General features: G+C 39.5%; 4 protein-coding genes across 8 annotated transcripts; 1 reads left to right on the forward strand and 3 right to left on the reverse strand.

Moving 5' to 3' along the window:
* Positions 1-167: 167 nt before the first annotated feature.
* LOC129595482 (S-phase kinase-associated protein 1-like) lies at positions 168-1599 on the reverse strand. Its single transcript, XM_055492509.1, has one exon. It carries the CDS (start codon positions 1040-1042, stop codon positions 500-502), a length of 543 nt encoding a protein of 180 aa, XP_055348484.1. The 5' UTR covers positions 1043-1599; the 3' UTR covers positions 168-499.
* Positions 1600-3422: 1823 nt separating this feature from the next.
* LOC129594173 (target of rapamycin complex subunit LST8-like) lies at positions 3423-7147 on the reverse strand. Of its 3 annotated transcripts, none has more exons than XM_055490789.1 (3): positions 7077-7147; positions 6329-6907; positions 3423-5634 (listed from the first exon to the last, which is right to left on the reverse strand). In XM_055490789.1, exons 2-3 carry the CDS (start codon positions 6888-6890, stop codon positions 5243-5245), a joined length of 954 nt encoding a protein of 317 aa, XP_055346764.1. In that variant the 5' UTR covers positions 6891-6907; positions 7077-7147; the 3' UTR covers positions 3423-5242. The 3 variants fall into 3 exon arrangements, with proteins under 3 accessions (XP_055346764.1, XP_055346746.1, XP_055346755.1); XM_055490771.1 differs by having other exon boundaries at positions 6976-7115; XM_055490780.1 differs by having other exon boundaries at positions 6987-7112.
* Positions 7148-7319: 172 nt separating this feature from the next.
* Positions 7320-10006, forward strand: LOC129594163 (GPI mannosyltransferase 1-like). The gene is given in 5 exon segments (XM_055490760.1): positions 7320-7737; positions 8445-8862; positions 8865-9208; positions 9403-9507; positions 9509-10006. Coding segments are annotated over 5 exon segments (1242 nt in total). The 5' UTR covers positions 7320-7521; the 3' UTR covers positions 9668-10006.
* LOC129594143 (uncharacterized) lies at positions 9573-16118 on the reverse strand. Of its 3 annotated transcripts, none has more exons than XM_055490731.1 (8): positions 15770-16118; positions 12740-12814; positions 11701-12294; positions 11369-11469; positions 11029-11164; positions 10589-10861; positions 10186-10319; positions 9573-9980 (listed from the first exon to the last, which is right to left on the reverse strand). In XM_055490731.1, the coding sequence occupies exons 1-8, from the start codon at positions 15878-15880 to the stop codon at positions 9905-9907; spliced, it is 1500 nt and encodes a 499-aa protein (XP_055346706.1). In that variant the 5' UTR covers positions 15881-16118; the 3' UTR covers positions 9573-9904. The 3 variants fall into 3 exon arrangements, with proteins under 3 accessions (XP_055346706.1, XP_055346713.1, XP_055346723.1); XM_055490738.1 differs by lacking the exon at positions 15770-16118 and adding an exon at positions 13932-14125; XM_055490748.1 differs by lacking the exon at positions 15770-16118 and adding an exon at positions 13925-14125.
* Between the last annotated feature and the right edge of the window lie 4266 nt (positions 16119-20384).

Here is a 20384-nt window from a genome sequence, read left to right on the forward strand (position 1 = left end):
CCAAAACTTTGGTTTGGGATTATGTGTACTCGTACATAGAAAATATGACTAGAACTTACTTAGAAAATATGACTCCAAGTCAAGAACTATGACTATGAGACTGCATAAAGTGACACATATTCTCGTACTTTCTTATTTGATGAGGAGACAATCAGTTCCACGTCGCATCACATCTGAAGAGTTTAATTACTACTGTACTCGCAAACTGTGCTGCTAAACTGATTCGAATGAGTTCGAGAAAATTAAAGATCAAAGAGATGATAAACGGATGCATCATGCTCAACGAAAAAAAGCACATGACACCTGAAAACAGAAGACTACCATGCCAAAACATTTCCAATATACAGATCAACACCTTAACCACACGGCCTCTAACAAAACAACTTTATTCTCATCACGTAAAAAAACTGAAAAGAGAAAAACCCAGGTATACCATAACAGTACCATGGATGACATCATAAAAACACGAAAGGAATATTCCTGGCTGAGATTCATTTCCTCAAACCAGATCGCGATCCGGCTCACACCATTCCGTCTCACGGCGAATCTTTTCCTCCTCCTCCGGCGTAAAATCGTTCTTGATGCCGAATTCCGCACGGATCTGCTCCGGAGTCTTGTTCTTCAGCCAGGACGCGATGGTCTTGCAGCAGGCTTCCACCAGACCGCGAATGTTCATGTAGTTGGCACCCATTACCAGCTCGTAAATCTGACCGCGACGCATCTTTCCCAGCCATTCTTTATCCCAATCAGCCACGTCGTCCAGTTTGCGCAGAATAACGGATTCTTCGTCCTCGGCCAGTTCCGGCTGGTCCTTGTACTGGTTCAGCCACTCGACGATCTTCTCCAGCACGGCGAACTTCACTTCAGCCAGGGGAATCGCTTCATCGCCGTCTTTAATGGGCTTACTCGGCGTACCATCGGCGTTCGGCCACTGTCCTAAGTTAATCAACATCTCCTTGATGAGCTTGGAATGTTTGACGGCATTGAGCTCCACTTCGATAGTGTTCTCATCCTTGCTTTCCAGTGTGACCTTCTGATCCATTTTCGAACTTTCACGAATCTGTCTTTTGAGTTTCGACAATCGGATTCGAGAAAACAGGAGCGAGTAAGGCGCAAGGACTGTTTAATGCTATATAGTATATACTGTATAACAACTGTGGACAGTAAATGCGTAAAATTAATTCGCGAAAGGTTCACGGATTTAAATTTCTGGATTAAAAGTAAAGTACTTCGTAAAAAACTCAAAACTGACAAGCGCAACTGTGGCCAGCAAGAACAAGATGTCGGACTTGGTCTGACGAAAATTAGGGCTATATTAGCCTATATATTCCACGAATCAAACGAACTTTTTGGCGCATTGCATCATGGCTGCAAGACTGAAGCGGATCATCACATCCGTCAGATTAGTTATGCCGTCATCTGCGTTACTACAGAGTCCAGAGAGACGGCTTGAAGCGAACCCACATCCTGAGAGGCTGAGTCTGGTTGTTGAGGCGCACCTTGGACTCACCGTCAGTATCGATTTTTTTTCGCACAAAACTTGACAAAAGATTGCAATCACTTGAAAACGAAAGATTTTGATAAGGTGTTTGTACTATTTGATGATATTGATCACGTAATGAGCAATAATTAATCCCAACATTTTGCAACATATGCATTTTCTTCGTCATTACGCCATCTTTCTCGATATTAATAGCGTAAGCCTTAGCAAAATTCCATTCGTATCTCCCTTTTGCAAACGACACACTGAACCAAACTTTGGTGTCTATAGATCATTTGATAGCGCTGCGATCATAGATTTGCAGAAACGGGTTGGTTTTTCTAAACTATTTGAGACTTGAGAGAAAATTTTAAAAAAGCTTAACATACGAAGTCTATGGGAAAAGTAAAGAACCCACCACTGCAAACCCGCCCACACCACCACTGTCTCCAACAGAATGACAGCCAGAAACGCAATTCTGACAATTCCGCTAAACATTACACGTACGGAATTAAATTCAAACCTTTGCGTATGTCATTTGGGAGCTTCGAGCTTAATAATTTCTCATCGAAAGTCAGTTTCGAGGAAGAAAATGAAAGGTTGAAAGGACTCACATTCACTGTGGGGAAGCGGGGGCTGGAAGCCGCAAGGTCTGCAGATAAAGTAGCTGCCTGCCGAAGCGGTTTAATCAGTTTTAAATTTAGTGCTACCACTTGCGGGTGCGATAGTCTTTGTTGCCGAATCTCATCTGCCCTTTCTGGGAGCAAATTTTTCGAATGTTACAGAACTTATTATTTACTTTTAGAAAAGCATTGTACGTGACGCTTGGTTATAAAATGACTGTGCATTGAATTTACACTGTATAAAAGTCAACGAGATTCCTTACACTGTTTGGGGCCTTGGATTAACTAGCGTATGTCACAACAATTGCAATAAAATTTTAAATAAGTAATTTTAATGTTGCGTATAAACTATAAACTATCAAAGTAATAGCGACCACGCATTGCAGACAATAGTTATGGCTGAAGGCGGAAGCCATCATGATTATTAACTGGGACGTAAGTACTGCAACCTGGAAGTGGCGGCACGGACAATACGGTGGCGAATCAGTTGGTTGCTTTCAGCGGGACGAGAGAATATTAAAAAATCGCAGAATGGGGCGAACATATAATTTTGGGGATAAACTTGAGCGGAATTTGCTTGGTGGCTGGTCAGGTAAAATTGAAGAAATCTGTTTGACAACTGCACAAAAAAACAGAACGTTTCCGAGAAAAAAAATTTTATATTTTTCGTGTCCCAGGTAATTTGAAATTTCCTGCAAGCGGACCGGGAATGCTTAAATGTTCACACAATTGTGAACTTACGGATAGCTCGGGAGTAGTTATCGTCAGTGCGGTGAAAAACGAAGCGTGGGCCGTGGATTAAATGTATTTTGGTCATTACAGTATTTGCCAGTCAAATTAAATTATTTTAAGCTTAATGTTTTTGAAACACATTAATTTTGCGGTAATGGGTTTATATTTTTTGTAGTAAGTATTCCAACGTGGATTTATTCCGCGCAGTTTGCGCGGGGTCTACTACTGTGTTTCTAAATGCCTTGCGCCAACAGCTTACAAAGGCTACAATTAAGCGAGGGAAGCCGGTGTTTTGTAGCAGATTCTAGTGTATCCAGTACAGACAATGCTCTATACAGTAGTAAGTAAAACATTGCGGAAAACTGAAAAGTATTTTTCAGCCCAGTGGTACTAAATACTAATGAACAAATACAACCGGCGACGGCATCACCTGTACGAGTAGTCTGGCTTTTTGCATTCACTTGTAAATTTAAATGCGCGGGTAGTTTCGATACTTTCTTGCATGTGTTTTGTTACTTTTGTACAAGTAGCCGATAGGTTTGACGGACGGGACTGCAGGTTTAGAATTTACTGAAATGGAAGCGCAATCACAGAAACGCAGGACTGCTGTGCAAGAAAATAATATCTGCAGCATTAGCTGTCATTTAGAATTTTTTATAAAATTCGTTAGTTGCAATACAGGATTTCATCTACAGAACACCGTCAAAGATATAAAAAAAGCAGCCACTAGCCACATAAGACCGGTAAATTGGCATCGTAAGCTACAGTACAATAATTTAAAACATTCCCTGGTTACGTTGAGCTGTAGTTAACCCACCAAAGTCAGCTACCAAAAGGAGTGCGAATAATAACTTGAAAATTGGCACTCCAGAACCAAATAATTCAATCAAGAAAAACTGATTTTTTGAGAATTTTTGTGACCATAGGTCAAGCAGGGCGATAGCCTGCCAAACTGACAGGGATGGGCATCCTGCCATTTGGCAGGTAGCACGCCGAAATTTATAAATAGTTATGGGAGGGTAGCACTGGGGCGGGGGAACGCTTTAACGAAAGGCCTCAAAAAGCTCTTCAATTCCAGACAGTGTTGTGGTCATCGAGATGACCAGTGGTCAGTAATAACAAAAATTGTTAAAAAACTGCACTTTTCGGCCGCCACGCGTTACAACAGATACAGTGTCCACGCTTTTCAGTAAAAAACGATAGAAAACGATTTTCAGTTAGATAGAAACAACAACTGCATTCTTGCCACTCATACCAGTACAGTACTGGCAGTACATATGCGGTGTTTGCCGCTGATGTTCGCGTTATACTGTATGGTAACCAATCTTCGTTATTTCCGCTTACTGTTTTCAGCCGACGTTTGGTACCTTTTTAGTGAATAGAGGTTGTAGAGGGTACTCTACAAACGGTCTCAGCCATCACTAAGCGGTTCATAAGCCAGTAACCACAGCGACACTACCCGCAACGCATCACCTACATCCTAGAGTATACGGCGTATGCCGCACCGGCAATGAAAAACTATTCCCGCATGGTCATTTCCGCTATTATCCGCTATAGCTTGGTAACTCAATGACGCCTATTCGTAAGGGACAATTTGTACAAAGTGCTGTACAATTTTAAAAATGGCTGGGTGAAATACCTTCCATGAATTTACGTTTACATCAGTTCAAATCTCATCATTTCTTCTAATCCTGGACTACTCTAGGCATAGTGCTTACTGCGTAGCATATTCGTTTCTCGAATATACTATAAATCTGAATTTTCAAACCGAAACACTTTTTAGGTCCATAATTCGCGTTAGTTAATGTTGTTTGCACTTTATTTGTAAATTGTTTTTCAAATTCTCCGCCCAAAAAAAGCGTTTTTTGAAAATTTTCGAGCTTAGTGACCACCGGTCATTTCGATGACCACCAAAATACCAACCTTTGTAACACTCTTTTTGCTCGAATTTTTGATTGCCTGTGTGGCTTTCCACTAAGCCTTTGAGATTTTATATCGAATTTATAGTTTTATTGATAAAGTAGATCCATGCCCATCCCTGTCAAACGTGGCAGGAAATTTTAGGATGACCGTGCTTGTCCGCTGTCCAGTTATTTTTCTTGTCTTCTAATGATTTTGCAATAAGGGCCGCTAGATTGGCTTGAATTATTTATTTTGGAATTATCTCGTGCTGGGAGGCTGCAGGGGCAACGAAGACCTTCGCGAACCCAAAACTCCAGATTTTGGGCACCTTTGGTCACTTGGTGCATGCCCAGACCACACTGTGTTGGACAGTCCGATTTTTAAAAACGACACCTAATGTCTCTATTGTGAAATATAACTAAAGAATATGAGCTATGTGCGTTACGGGCTCTTGTAGAAAACGAGTCCCCCGCCCTGCCATTTGACAGGAATGGACGGGAACGGGTTAAACAGCAGAATCAGCGAATGCCATGGACGTCAAAGCTTTCTGATGCCCGGTATATTCACGCTTTATCGTCTGGTCTTTCACTGACCATAGCCGCGCAGCTCCATCGGAAGATGCGGTAATAACGTATTCGGAATCTAAGGAAAAAGCAACATCCCACACCCATCGTTGCCGCTCATCTTTGAAGCATGTCACTTGACTTAAATCTGAAGTTTTCCAAATTTTGGCAGTCTTATCCGCTGACGCTGTAACTAATAATGTGGAATCAGGACTGAAGCGGACCTTTAACCCGTATGATGTATGAGCCGTGATGGGAGAAGAATTCGTTCCGGTAGCTTTGAAGTCATTTTGATCCGATTTCAAACCGGAAATCGACCACACATAGAGTGAGCCTAAAAGATGCAAATTTTTCAAAAATTGTATAACGTACTTTATTATTTAATCAGCGCGGAAATTCTCTGACTGGGTTACTAACTTCGGACTCGATATTGTTAACTATCGAATACTTTAATTACACTATTTCCTATCCCATGTAATCGACGAAACAAAACAAAAACAGTAAAACCACGAAAGTAAATACTATATTTTCTTTTGGTCAAATTTGGTGTGTGATGTACAGAGTACGTAGGCCACTCATAGGTACGGTGTCTCACTGGTGAGCGAAAAAATTCTATTGTACATTCATACTGACCAACTTCTGTGCTCGTACTTGTACATAATAGTAATTATACTGTGACTACTCCAACAACCCAACAACTCCTTGTCACAATCGTTTGTGATTTTTAACTATACAACTAACCAGAAAATTTACACCATTTACTTAATAAAAGAAATGCATTTGCTGATTTGCACAAATATTTTGCTTTAATCGTCACGTCGGGGAGACGATATCACAGCAATATTCTAACTCGATGTCTAATCGCAATTATCGCACAATTATTCGCTGCTTTTATTAAAAAGAGATTTTACTAGCACACTTGCAAATCTATTCGCTATAAAATTCACGTACTGTAATTAACAAATAATAAAATAAAAATGACACTACTGCAACAATAAAGAACTCGTAGAAGTATCTGTACAACGTACCTTTGGATGTCACACAGGCCAAGTAAACGCCTTCCGGATCCACATCGAGAGCCACCACATTGGTGCCTTTTTCCGGATAGAGTTTCTGCGTCTTGTCCGCCCTCAAATCCCATATGAATATCGTTCCATTTTGGTCGGAGAAAAGCAGGTTGGTCTGGTTCGGGTGCAAGCAAGCGGCACTGAGGGGACAATTGGCTTGGTTGAGTTTTTGGCAGCTGGTGCTATTCGTCCGCAGATCCCATACTCTGGCTGTTCCATCTTCTCCCGCACTGTACAGCCATCGACCATCCGACTGGAAACCGACAGCAATCACGTTTTTGCTTACGCCTTCGTAGGAATGATCATGTTGCGTGTTGGGGGAATTCACTTCGTATAATCTGACGTGCTGGTATCCGGCTGCTGCCAAGAGATCTTTGCTGGAACTCAGCGCCAGTGCGTTTACCTGCGAGTCCGGATGCTGCACGGTGCGACAGCAGATTCCAGAGTGTGCATGCCAAAAACGGATCGTGTGGTCATAACCCCCAGTAGCAAGGACGACTCCATTTGGCGAACTTCCCGCCATTTAAGCTTTTAGGGGTGCTAAAACAACAGAGTAATTCAGAAGGTGCCTCTGAGCCTCTCTACATATACAGAGTACTTCAGCATACAGTGAGCGCACTTTAAACGATTAATTTTCCTGAATGATACCACTCTCGAACAAAAAAGTTAAAAGTTGTAAAACAATCTATAAAATAAAAGAATACTTTACTTGTTAGTGAGAAACTCAGAAACAATTCATAAAACAGGCTAAAAACACCAACTTGCAGGCTTGCAGCGAAGTCACGAAGTTAAAAAACTGGAGATGTATGGCGTAGCCGCCGTAGCGTGTCCAGTTGCTGTTTATTAATTTATCCTTACTGGCTTACTCCATATGATTTATGATTTACACCCCCGGAGGTTTGTCACCGGCTGCCCGGCACGCCACCACATTTCGGTTTGAAAAAATCCGTAAATTCTGACTTTTGTTTTGGATTTCCGTTGTTCTTTAATTTACTATGCTTGCTTACACGGCGTACCCGTATTTGTAGGTTGCCCGTGAAAAAAAAACCTTGGCAGTGAATTCTTGGTAATATCAATATGTGTTAGAGTATCATTTTCCCCTGACAGTACACACTGTCGAGTGTCGAGAGCTTTTCTTTACAACTGGACAAGAGATGGAGATGGCTGCGACAGCGCCAAAGTACTCCATGCCTACGGAGTTTGAAAAATTTAACACCAAGTTTAGTTTCCTCTACGACCATTTTGCCATTGCTTTTCTGGTTCGTATGGTCCTGGTGATCTATGGAGAATTTCATGATCAACATTTCGATTTAAATTACACGGATATTGATTATCGTGTGTTTTCGGATGCTGCGGAGTGGGTTAGCTTGGTAAGCCATACTTTGTGACGATAAGTTATAACTAATCACAAGTTAAGTAAATCCAGGTCCTGCTATATAAGTATCATAACTGTTAACGAAGTAACACAAGTTTGAATCTCGCAGTTCGCACTCTTCGCAGCAGGCCTTTGTGCAGCTTGTTTGGTTATATTTCAGTTTGTTCTGATTCGCTGAATAACTTTATAGTTATTGTTTAAAAAACGTTTCCTCATAGTTATGAATTATTGTGGTTATACCGCCCTGTCTAAAGTCTAGACTATAGAGTAAGGCCTTGTGTGCATACATTGCGAAATTGCTAAATCATGGTTTACACGAGCTTTGTTTTGGAACAAAACTGTAAAGTTTAACCTTTCGTACACCCAGTACCCACAGTCCCACAGGAATAAAGTTCAAGCGCGTACAGAATTTATGGTATTATTATTATTGTTATTAATTAGAAAATCTTTGAGTTTGTGGTTTGTTATCCATAGCGACTGCGGATAGTAGCGAGTTGCGATGCCAAATTACTAGTAGCATCTTGCGTAAATGGTTGTTTATTTACCGTGCCCAGTTTGTTGTGTCTTTGCTTTTGTTATGTCGTTTACTTCAGTACTCGCACTACATTTATTCACTATATTGTTCTTGAATATTTCCCAGCACATTTACGTATGTTTGCTACTGTACACTGTACACCGCAGTTGCATTGTTGTTTTGCACAGGGAAAATCACCTTACAATCGGGATGGATACCGGTATACACCTCTCCTGTCGTACATGCTGCTGCCTAACATGTGGATACATCCGTCCTTCGGGAAAGTCCTCTTTGCCGGACTGGACATTCTTGCGGCTTACCTCACGTATAAACTCCTTCAGAAGATCCCGCTCGACCGGGACATGATGAAACTCTGCATGTTTCTGGCCTTGTACAATCCTGTCGAGATTAATGTATCCACCCGTGGAAACGCGGAATCTGTGATGAGCGTGTTATGCCTCTTGACGTTATACTATCACGAAAAACTGCAGTTTCTCCTGTCCGGCGTGATTTTCGGATTGTCTGTGCACTTCAAGATTTATCCGGTCTGTTATGCAATGCCACTGTACTTTTGGTGCAGCAGTAATTCGAACAATCGGAATGGAGTCATGGATTTATTTTGGCCAACTCGAGAGAGGTCCAGTTTGTAACAGGAGCGGTTGTGGCATTTGTTGCCCTGACAGGGTTTTTCTACTTGGTTTACGGGCAGGAATTTCTACAAGAAACTTACCTGTACCATTTGACTCGCCGCGATATCCAGCATAATTTCTCACCATATTTCTACATCATGCGCTTAACCAAAGGAAACCAACCGATCGTTAACTTAATTCCTTTTATTCCTCAAGCGATTCTCTGGGTGTATTTTTCGTTTCGGTTTTTCCGAGATCTGCCATTTGTTTGCTTCGTTAATACGGCGGTGTTCGTGATTCTGAATAAAGTGTGCACTGTTCAGGTGAGCTAAAGACAATCTCGGTCGTCACATGATCACGTGATGGAAGTATTTCTCGAGATCCGTATATACCTCTTAATTTAGGCATTCATAAGGCGCCTGTAATGTTTCGATCGGCATTTTTAATTTTGTGTTAAGGAATTGCCCTACAGATTTTTGTTTAATTTATGTTATACGAAAGTTTGTTGGGTTTGCAGTATTTTATGTGGTATCTCACATTCCTGCCCCTGGCCATTCCGCGAATCAATCTCCCTCGACAACGTATCCTCTACCTGATATCGGCGTGGTTTTCTTCAATGGCTTTTTTGGTTGGGATCGGCATATCTCCTGGAGTTTCAGCAGCGCGATATTGTCTTGCTGGTTTGGGCAGCTAGTTTGGCCTTTATGCTCGTGAATTTAGCGATACTGTTTAACATTGTTTCATATGCAAAAATTCCCACGGATACGAAAAAAGAAGAATAAAAACAACAACGACGCGGCAACAAAGGATCCATCGTAAAAAACAAAACGATTGTGAAATAACGAAAAACTAGAAATTAATCAACGTGAACATTTTGTATATTTTTGTACTCACAAAAGTTATTACTGCACTGTACAATTTTATATTTGCGTCTAGTAAAGATATTAGTTTTGTACAAAGAAAGTATTTGACTCTGATAACCGGTATTTTGTCGCATTTTGTGATTCATTGAGCGACCCTCATATTACCACCTTGGTGTGGTTATTGTTAGGTGATTGCTGGTGGCCAGCCCAATCATTCTGGTAGATGCCATCCCTGAAAAAGGAAATGAATAAAATACTACGGACTTGTAGTGTGACAAGAATTTTTTGTAAAACACAAATTAGAGACCGAAAACAGTACTAAAGTTTTGTACGGCTACGTACGGTTTCGCTTACGGCTCCTACGGGTACGGTACGGTTACGGCAAAAATAACCGGATTAATTTGTGTCACAAATTAAGTGTTTTAAGTTTTACTTACTTGCAGTGCATTGCTACGATGCCGTTGTCATCCGCCATGATAGAAGGATCCCAAACTGTTGCCATCTGGCTAATATAGTTGCCGTTTTTGTGTATCAGTTCAGTGTCCGACACACGCCCATAAATTTGACCATTCTATTTAATTAAGAAAACAATGTTATATGCTTGGAACATAGCTGTAAATGCAACAGGATTAAATCGATCCACAGCAAAAGCATATCTGATGCCGCTTCCGGCTTTTGCAAAATAAACTATTGCATGCATTATTATCAACTAGAGAAAAACGACTGCATGCATTACTGTCAACTAGAGAAAGTCAGAAAGGCAATAAAATTGATACACTGTAACACTGGTGCTAATTCAGTAAGTAATTAAATAATTATTAATATCGTCAGTTATCGTACCTCGTTGTTTAGAGGTCGTAGTTGATTCCATTCAGGATTTTCATTTGTCTGTGTTGGGTGTGACTTTACATGGTAAGGCGTATTTAAATTATTGCCGCTGCCATACATTTGACGAGAGTCCATATATGCTAGCTGAATTGGCGAACTTCGGGATGGATAATTGGTCTGAATATATAAAGGTGTATCTGATGGGGAGGATATTAAAGATGCTCGATAAATGGCTAACTGCTGCAAATAATCCTTCTTTGCCTCTTCCGTCCGCTTCTTGTACATCTAAACAATGATTTGCAAAAACTCATGATAAGTAATGTTATATATTCATCAAATCACTCATCAAATCACTAAACCATAGACCTTTAAGCAAATAATATCATGTTAAAGCTTGACGTAGATTAGAAATTATCTGTAGATTCAGATACGCTGCTCATCTCTGTGCATACCGATTTCTTTTCTGGGTCCAAACTGTCCCATAAGCTAGCAACAATCTTGGATACTTCGCCAAAACTAGCATCCGGTTTGGAGCCTTTAATTGTTGCTTGTTTATCGCGGAAAAATAAGGCGTACGCAGATACCGGTCTGCAAAAATGATTATTGTAAAATTATCGTACGACAACAATAACAAGATTTACCTATTCAGATAATTATAGTTTACATGCAGACAGGCGATGGAATTACGAGCGTCTGCAGAGTATGACCTTTACATTTACATGATACGCTAAACTGTGCGAAAATAGTAGTGCTACGTAAGAAGTGTTTAAGCGAACGCAAACGTTTTCTTACTTTGTGGGTTCATTGGGATCTCGCTTCCGGCGTCTGGGCTTCGAAGGTTTTGATTTTTTCGCAGTTACCGTGTCTTTGGATTGACGCCTTGACAAGGGTTTCTAAAAACAGATAAAAATTTCGTGCCTGTACGGCTAACAAAAATAACAAAGTTATAGCCTCAGTTCATATACTGATCTTTAATAAAAAATCAGAAAAATATATTCAGGCAGCCACAAAAATCCTTTCCAGTAGCAAGTGGAAATTTTCACAGAAAGTCGTTAGAAATAACATCCAACCTAATTTTTAAAAAAAATTCTAAGGCTTTGATTTTAACTTTTGCAATTGCTTACCGGTGCTGGTTCCGAGAACTCCTCCTCACTAACTGGCGACTGCGAACTGGGAGAATTTCCTCCCGATGAACTGGCACGATTGCGCGACGGTGGCACATGGGCCATATTGTTGCCGACATTAGGACGTGCCGATGCTGCGCCAGGTAATGATGCATAATTTTCGTAATTAAATACCAAATGATTTCCGCCGCTCGGCTGCTGCTCTGGACCAGGAATATTCTGTACACTTTGAGCCACATAGTACATGGGAGAGTTATGAGTAAACGGATCAGGAACATTATTCGATGGGTTATAATAATTCATATTCTGCATGGGATTTTGTGCTGACATTTGAAAATGTTCAACGGGAAAATGCTGATGATCCATGTATTGCATCTGTGGGTTAGCGGTATAATACTGTTGTGAAGGATCAACATAATCGTAGCCATTGGCATTGGATATCGGTTGCTGGCTAGCGCTGCGTTGTTGTGTGTCCACCGGAAGTTGTGAGAGAATGTTTGCACTATCTGGTCCACTGTACGGCGGCTGTTGCTGTTGCATTCCGTGACAGTTATTCTCCATGCTACTACCGGTCATCGTGCCGGGCATTGACATCTATGGCACAAGAAAAAACCAATGTTTCAATCTGCATGATTATGAAATGCAATGAGGAAGACATATTATATTTGACATGATTGCCAGTATCTTAGCCTAAGGGCAAAAAGTGGAATTTAATTTTTGTTGTAAACAAGGCATACTTCGAGTAGTGATTCGCACAAATGCCGCATTACGAATCGAGCGGAAAACCGCAAACTATAAAATGTAAATAGAAAGATACATAACTGTAATTGCTACCAAATTTCATTTGCGAACGATTAAAGACTACAAGTACAAGATTCAAAAGCGTTCCGTATGTCATTAACTGTAAGATGTGTACTGCAAGTACATCACTGTTAAAACGATGCATGCTGTATTATTTCCATTTAAGTAAGTACTACAGCAGTCAAAAAATATTAGTAAACAATATTATATTATATTATTTTATTCTGTTTTAGCGTACCTGGAAATCGGGGTTAGAAATCATGAATAAAGCATTATCCACGACTGCCCAATCATCATCCAAGGAAAAAGAGCCCTGCAAATAATATTAATGGGTTGCGTTTTATGAATGTTAACCGTTAAGCGTGAAAATACATTTCAAGTTATCTAACACTTGAGAACTGGAAGAAACTGCATGTTTGCAAGTTTCACTTTCTATACTCGTACTCTGCTGGCATTTCCGATCAACGCTTCTACAGTTATTACAGTACTTTTATTATTTTGATTAGCGTTCGCACGCCGCCCAATGTCCTTTGTATTACGAAAGCGTAAATGAACTGAACGTCTGCTGCTAATAAAACGCTGCCGGTTTACGTTGTGTGTAGTGCAATACAGGTGTGCCACATGATTTTACACCCACGTTTGCTTTTTTGTTCGTTAACATCATGTGACCATGATACACACAACCACAAACCTATGTTTGTCTTGTTTCCTGTTATGATTGTTGAGGCAACCTTATCACAATTGCTGATTGGAAGATAAGTATGTATATTACGTGATAGGTAGAATTGTAACTTGAGTCTCCAATGGGCGGTTTTGGGGTTAGCCTGATAAGCTTAACTGTTTAAACAAAAAGAGCGTCAAATGACGCATGCATGAAATTATAATTGTCGTATCGGTCTGATTACACTACAGATAGGAACGTTCCTACAGGCTAAAACTGACTGAAAACAACAAGTAAAAATTAAAAAATCACATAAGATTTCTGTTTTGTTAAAATTATTATTATCTTGGGGAAACAATGTTAAGTTTTAGCGAGACGTTTTAAGCTGAGATAAAGGTCACCTTTGTTGGACCATAGTAATCCTTTTACGACAAGAACTCTACAAATAGCGCTTATGCGACAATACGGCATGGCTTATCTCACGATTTTCACACCAGTGGCTGTGAAATAATTGCTCTCGAAATCGTCTTAATTGGCCCCATCACGAAAATTAAAAGTTAAAGCAGCTCGCTGCTGTCTTTAGAGCAGCGCCAAGGCGACTACAAATGAATAAAGGAACTCGAATAATTTTGGAGGCTGGCTCCATTCTTTTACAATTTTAGACTAAATTTCCTGCTCTCTTTCGCCTTTGGAGAAAAGAGTTTATAAAATGCAGACAAAAGTTGTCAAAAGAGAACAGAGAGGTAGGCTATGATGACTTACAACATACCGGCATGAGGAAAATTATGAAGAGACAGCAGCAGCGCCGCGTCGCGATCAGTAAAAGTTAATCAGCTGTAACAAATGGGCATTTAAGAAGGCAACAGGTCTAAATTTTAGCTGCGACACCGATGACCACCTGTTGTTCAATTGAAAATCAATTAGATCGGTTAATTCTTGAGCAAATCATAGATTGTGCATGAGTTCAAGACGTATCATTTTGCTTTAGTAATTGGTGGACAACCATATGTCTATGTTGAGCTAGCTGAAATCTCATTGACTGAACTTCTTATCATTATGCGTCAACAGCAGCACGTACTGCTTATAATGCTAACTAGTCCCAGGCCAAATCACTCGTTCTCGTTACATACCTTACTGGAAAAAAAGTTTTTATTAAATGGACTACTCCCAAATTAAAACTGTAGCATGATTTCGAAACCAAAAGTAACAAAATTTAACAAACATTATTAACTATGTAACATTGTAACCTGTCCTGTCAGTCTTGTACGTGTGTAAAACATGCAATTTCGTTCAGCTTCTACCCTATGCAGATCGACATTTATTAACATTAATTCATCGAAACTGTATTACTAGGGTTAACGGAGTTAAACGAGCTTAGAAAATTTCTCCTACGCATCGGCTTGCTTACATATGGCACAACTTTCTCTCATTTGTGAAAACAAAACCTCGGTTTTTCTCTACGTCATCAGACAAAACGGAAAAGTACAACGTCCTCAACAGTTCCACACGAGTTGCTCGACTTGCCCCCGAGGTAAGTTCATCGTACTCTTCTCAGTTCACTGCCGGTTTCACACTTCATGACTTGTGAATTTATAAAATAAATCCCAAATTACAGACCTTCTGTCTTATGAAGCTTCGACCGGAAAAACTCCGTTCACCGATGTGATAAAACAGAGTTTAATCTTGCCGTTTCGAAGAAATCACCTGTACAGCTGATACCACAATCGCTAAATTTTTGGGTGCTGGCCAAAGATAATTATGTAAGCATCATTAAAATTGGAAAATTCAAATTGCACAATTGGTACCGCAGGTTTTCGATAAAAGAGTTACTATTTATTAGCTCAAAAATCAAGCCGAAAACTCATCAGCCGAATATTCGACCAAACTACAGTTTTGTTAGATTGGAACAGTTCGCTTTTTTTGCAATTCAACGCATCCGTGAGAACAACTGCATTCTGCACAGTGTTAAATGGATCAGTTGTAAACACATTATGATTACTATTACACGGTAGAGAGATTGAAAACCAAACGAAACTGAGACTGCAATTTGAACTCCATGAAAGCCCCGCGGCGAATTATGAGTTCAAGTTCGGAAGCATTATTAAATCCTGAAACTGACTTTTTCTAGGCCAAATGTATCAGCCGTATATCATCAAAAACTGAACAACCGGAACAGCTGTCAAAAAATTAAACATTATAACTTGCAGGTAGTTAGCGAGATCGGAGCATTAAAAACGGTAATGGAATCACTGGAACGTTGAGTCAAAACTATCTCATAACTGATTCATCATTCCGTAGCAGTTTACGAATGATTATGATCTACCTGTATTTAGCCGAATTGCGAGCAGGAACAGCTACGATTAGCAACCCGCAACGGAAGACTCGACAGTCTTCTTCTGGCACCCGTGTAATAAAGTCATCACTCTGTGATGCAACGAACCGAGTAATGAACTCTTTGCGGGTCAATCAACTTGAAGAATTTCAACAGAATGCTCTCGCAGTGCATGTAAGTAAGACTGACGTTCTCACCAGCCAAATGCACAGTTTTCCGGTGGGGAACAGGGGATCTTAACAAAAGCACGATGACCTTTACAGAGTGTCACAAACCTTGTTCCCAAGATACTGATCGACCATCGTGGACACTTCATTGTCGGAAGGTCCATCGAATCCAAATGTAAGAGGAGTGGAATAGTCAACTGACGATTTCGTAGTGTCCATGACGAATTGGATTTGGGTCCCCAAGAAGGTTCGCAAAAACGATACTCAAAACATTGCGGCGCTAGTGTGATCAGACGGTGCACAAACACGAACAATTACATGCATTAAAAGGATACAAAAATCATGCGGTTCGAAGATTTTTGTGATAAAGATTTACACGACAAGATCATCAGGATCCTATTGAATTGCTTTGAAGTCGTCTCGTTTGAGCCAATACACAGGTGGTTGTTCAAACGCAAATACCGTAATCTTTGCAACAAATGATGACGGACGACCTTTGATACAGCAGCCAGCCGGTGGATCGGCCAATGGCGGCCGGCGATGGGTGGGTCGTGTACCAGAGTCAAAACACCTTAACCACGGTCAAGGTTGGTCAACCTATCAGAAGATTTCACTATTAGTACTGTCAGTGAAAATGGCTCATTAATAGTTTTTCTTTACGAAGCCACTGACACATTACAAAGACAAAGAAACACGTGCGAGCAGTAAATTTACGATTTGAAACGATTTGGACATTTTCTGCCATGAAACTTTAATCAACATTTACGGCGCATGCTGCGATTGTGCTGTATCTTCGGTGGAATGAATATTTGTTTATTAATTCAATCAGGCCTGCGGCCGGAGATCTTTCCTGTTTGAAACAACAACAATATTTTTAATTTAGAAATTAGGTAATGTCTTATGTGTCGTTCCACATCAAAACAGGTCAAAACAGGTCTAAACAGGTCTCGTATACCTGGTTGCTTGCTGCAAGACAATGTACTGCAGGTGAAAGGACAATGCACCTGCACTCTGCCAAATTTCACCATTTTTTCCTTGACCTGAGCTAGACGGAAGAATCTTTGAATGAAAAGAATGATGGCTTAATACTGGCTTAATAATATAATCTTTGGCTGTTCGTGGCAATTTATAATATATGTAATTGTTGCAGAAGTTTAACTTTTATTCGAAACCTGCAATGGCTTATCCAAATTAAAAACTGAAGTTGTAAGACACAAAAAAATGTTAACCTACGTACGTAACGTACGTACGAGTATTAAACAATAAATATTTCTCGAATACTATATATTTTCCAGTTATAAGTAAGCTGTTTAAGTCAAATACAGTCGACATGCTTTAGTCGGACTTTGATATGATTACGCCGCCGACACAACTCAATTTTTATAATCACCATAAAAATATAACTTATTCAAATGATTCAAATTGGCTTACAGCGAATATCCGATCGACTGGGCATAAATATTACTAATTTATAAAATATAATAGTACACATATAGAAAATCTGTTATCGTGTACGATAATTTTTGGCAGACTGTAGTTCAGTTTTATAATTATTTAATTGGTTTATGTCTTTGAGTATAACTTGGATTAAAACTGCCAGTGTTTAGTAAAGCACTTAAAGCGTCGTAATAAAAACACACTGTACAAGAGTCACAAGTGTGACTCTTGTTAAGTTACAGCAAAACATGTTGGTGTCGTCCAGTATGCCGCATCTGAAAAAATTGCTCGTCGAATTTTGAACTGGACAACACATTTTCGTAAAAAAACTCCCGTATCGCCTATATTCGCATGCAAGTTTGAAGATTCCGTACGCAAAATACGTTGAAGTTTTAACTACAGTACCGTCAGTACGCATGGTCTAGATACACATAATTATGTCGTATCTGTACTCGTAGTTTGAATTACGTCGGTGTTAATGATGATAAATAAGACGCGATGTTTTTGGTTGCATCGCCGTGAGTTTCCGAAGGTACAGTCTGTAGAGTTTGACGGTACAGTTTAAATTTATTCAGCAAATGTTAGAGAAACGTCTGGTTTTAAGTTCCGCATTTTTGTTTTAAGAGACAGTGAGTCAGCATCTCAGTTGATCTAAAAGAAGAACTCGGTTCCGGTCATTTAAAGTTTTATTTTATTCTTTGGCCATACAAACGGTATTCTGATATACTAAATAAATTCAAGGTTAGAGGCGTTTTTTAAGACGGTTTATGCACAGTCAATACAGTTACTGAATCCCTGTCACATTACTTTGATTTCTGACCCATTTTCGTTCGTTACTAACTTCTGTGAGTGAGCTTCTTCTGCTCGTACCCGGAATTGGTTCCGTTCTGTCTGTGAGCGTGATTTATAGTATTTACTTAATTGCTGTTTACGGCTAGACAGCATTATTATTCTGTGAAACTGACGTAATCGTGTGTAGATGTTGCTTTTATTCGGTACTTCATAGTCTAGAGATGCTGTGGATGCAGTATAAACAGATCTTTACAAATGTATGGCATCGCTCCGACTCGCTTTATAATACGCAGAACACGGCCGACATAATTTATTAACTAAAAACCGAGATTAATTATGCATTGTTTTCTTTTATGCATTTTTTTATTCATTTTTTTCTTTTTTTATGCATTTTTTTCTTTCTATTGCTCCTAATAATTTCAGGATTACGTGCAATAGACTAAGAGGCAGCCGAAATAATATTAACCACAAACGTACAGAATCCACGAATTTAGATTTATACATAATTCATCGTTCAATACATACATGCGATACGACTGCCCATACTGGACAATGGGCATTACATATACGCCCTACCCTATCGTATGCGTGTGCAGTTCAACTACGGACACCTTTTGTATTATAATTGTCCTTGAATTCGATAGCTCCCGAAGTTCATTTCCGATCGCGTTCTTTGTAGGGCAGTGATTAATTCCACTGATTAATCACTAAAGTACTCGTAGTCGTTATATCAAACGCGCAACGAAAGCATGACATACTCTGTACAACTTACCATTAATAACACAGGAGTTACTAGCTAAGCGAGTACTTAAGGTTATGACAAGATTATCAGCATTCGGTCTCGATACATTAATAGATCTTCTCGCGAGAACAAGCGTTAGATTTTGGTTAGTTTAGTCGCTCCCTCTATAGTTTTGTTCTAAATTCCGTTCTAATGTTCCATTAATTTCAAACATGTAATTTTAAATAGTTACGGCAAATGTATAGAAGGTAGAGTAGGAAGTTGAAGGAACATCCAATTCGTTGTAAATTTTTTTTAATAGGCAATAAAACTGTTGTATAAAAGATCCAAGTTAATTCATAACAATATAGTTTATCTTTTAATTTAATTAAGCTTGGTGGTCTGCTTAAAGGTAGCTTCTTGTACAGCCGTAATCTAATACTTATGATAATTATAGAAGAACAAACGTTACAAACTTTCATGAACAGCCTGCCGAATGACAATTTTCGCTATTACGACAGAAATTAAAAAATTACAGCAAGCAGTATGGTACAGCGTTCTACTGAAGCAGAAAATGACTTCGCAAGTGCTTGCATTACTTTTGTCAGCAATAATACATAGTCTCAAGGATGGAGGCATAGCTCAAGACAACGAGCGAACGGGAACAAATAACTCTAGCTTTGCGTATATGTTCAAGTTAATGAACTGGTAATTAATTTGAGTTGTCTCATTTTGCACTACCACTTAATTACAGGCTATGACTGTCTGCCTTTGTTAAAAACAAGTGATAAGCACAATTAACAGTCTTCGACAAATTCTTTACTGTGCACATGAAGCGAAACATTGCATATTAAACCTCCGACACACCGTCACACAACACAATGGAAAATAGCCACTGGGCAGTACGCCGTATGTTTATTGTGCAGTCACGTTTTTCAGCTACCCTACCAATATCGATACTTCTGTTCGATTGTAGGCTCGCATGCCGATATCGGCGTACCACTAGCACATATGGTACTCGTACATATGGTACGAGTACAGTTATAATAAAAATATGATTATTATTATATTATTGCGCACTTTGAGCTCACCTCACAATCAGATACAGCTTGCTCATTAATTTGCCAGTAGGTGTAAGGTAAGTATTGTGTTGTCATTCTAATTGGCTATGGAGTACTTAAGTATTGCTCAGGGCCCTCAGGCAATGAGTGCACAGTACAGTATGTATACAATATCTATATACATTAAAATTAAAAAAAAAACAATATATGAAAATAGATCATTAACAATTAGTTGTGACATATATTGCAATTGTTTAGAATTGCGCTAACTGATAATTCAAAAATGCCCCACCAAATACATGTTCAGTGTACGAGTACGAATATACGTAAGTAATACTAACAGTAAGGGCAAGATGATTATTATGGCAGGAAACAGGCGAGAAACGTGCAACGGAGTTTTTGCGCCAGAGGTTCAGCATCGAAGTTCAACGTGGAAACGCGGCATCCATCCTGGGAACGGCACCGACCTCGGCTAATTTAGATCAAATGTTCTCTGTAATCCGGCCGCATCTTCCTGCTGTTTGTTAATAATATTACGATGTGATGTTTCTTTTGTGAATTGTAAGCTTGTCTTTGTATTCGATCAACAAAAGTCAATACTGACCGTAAGTAAGTAAAGTTATTTTCAGAGAAATTTTACTGCTACTGGTAGTGGTCGCTGTTCACTGCCACTAGGGAAGAGTTTAAAATAACAATTTGACATTATTATAGC

The sequence above is a fragment of the Paramacrobiotus metropolitanus genome, unplaced genomic scaffold (genome assembly GCF_019649055.1).
Source record: "Paramacrobiotus metropolitanus isolate TYO unplaced genomic scaffold, Prichtersi_v1.0 Parri_scaffold0000003, whole genome shotgun sequence".
Lineage (NCBI taxonomy): Eukaryota > Metazoa > Tardigrada > Eutardigrada > Parachela > Macrobiotidae > Paramacrobiotus > Paramacrobiotus metropolitanus.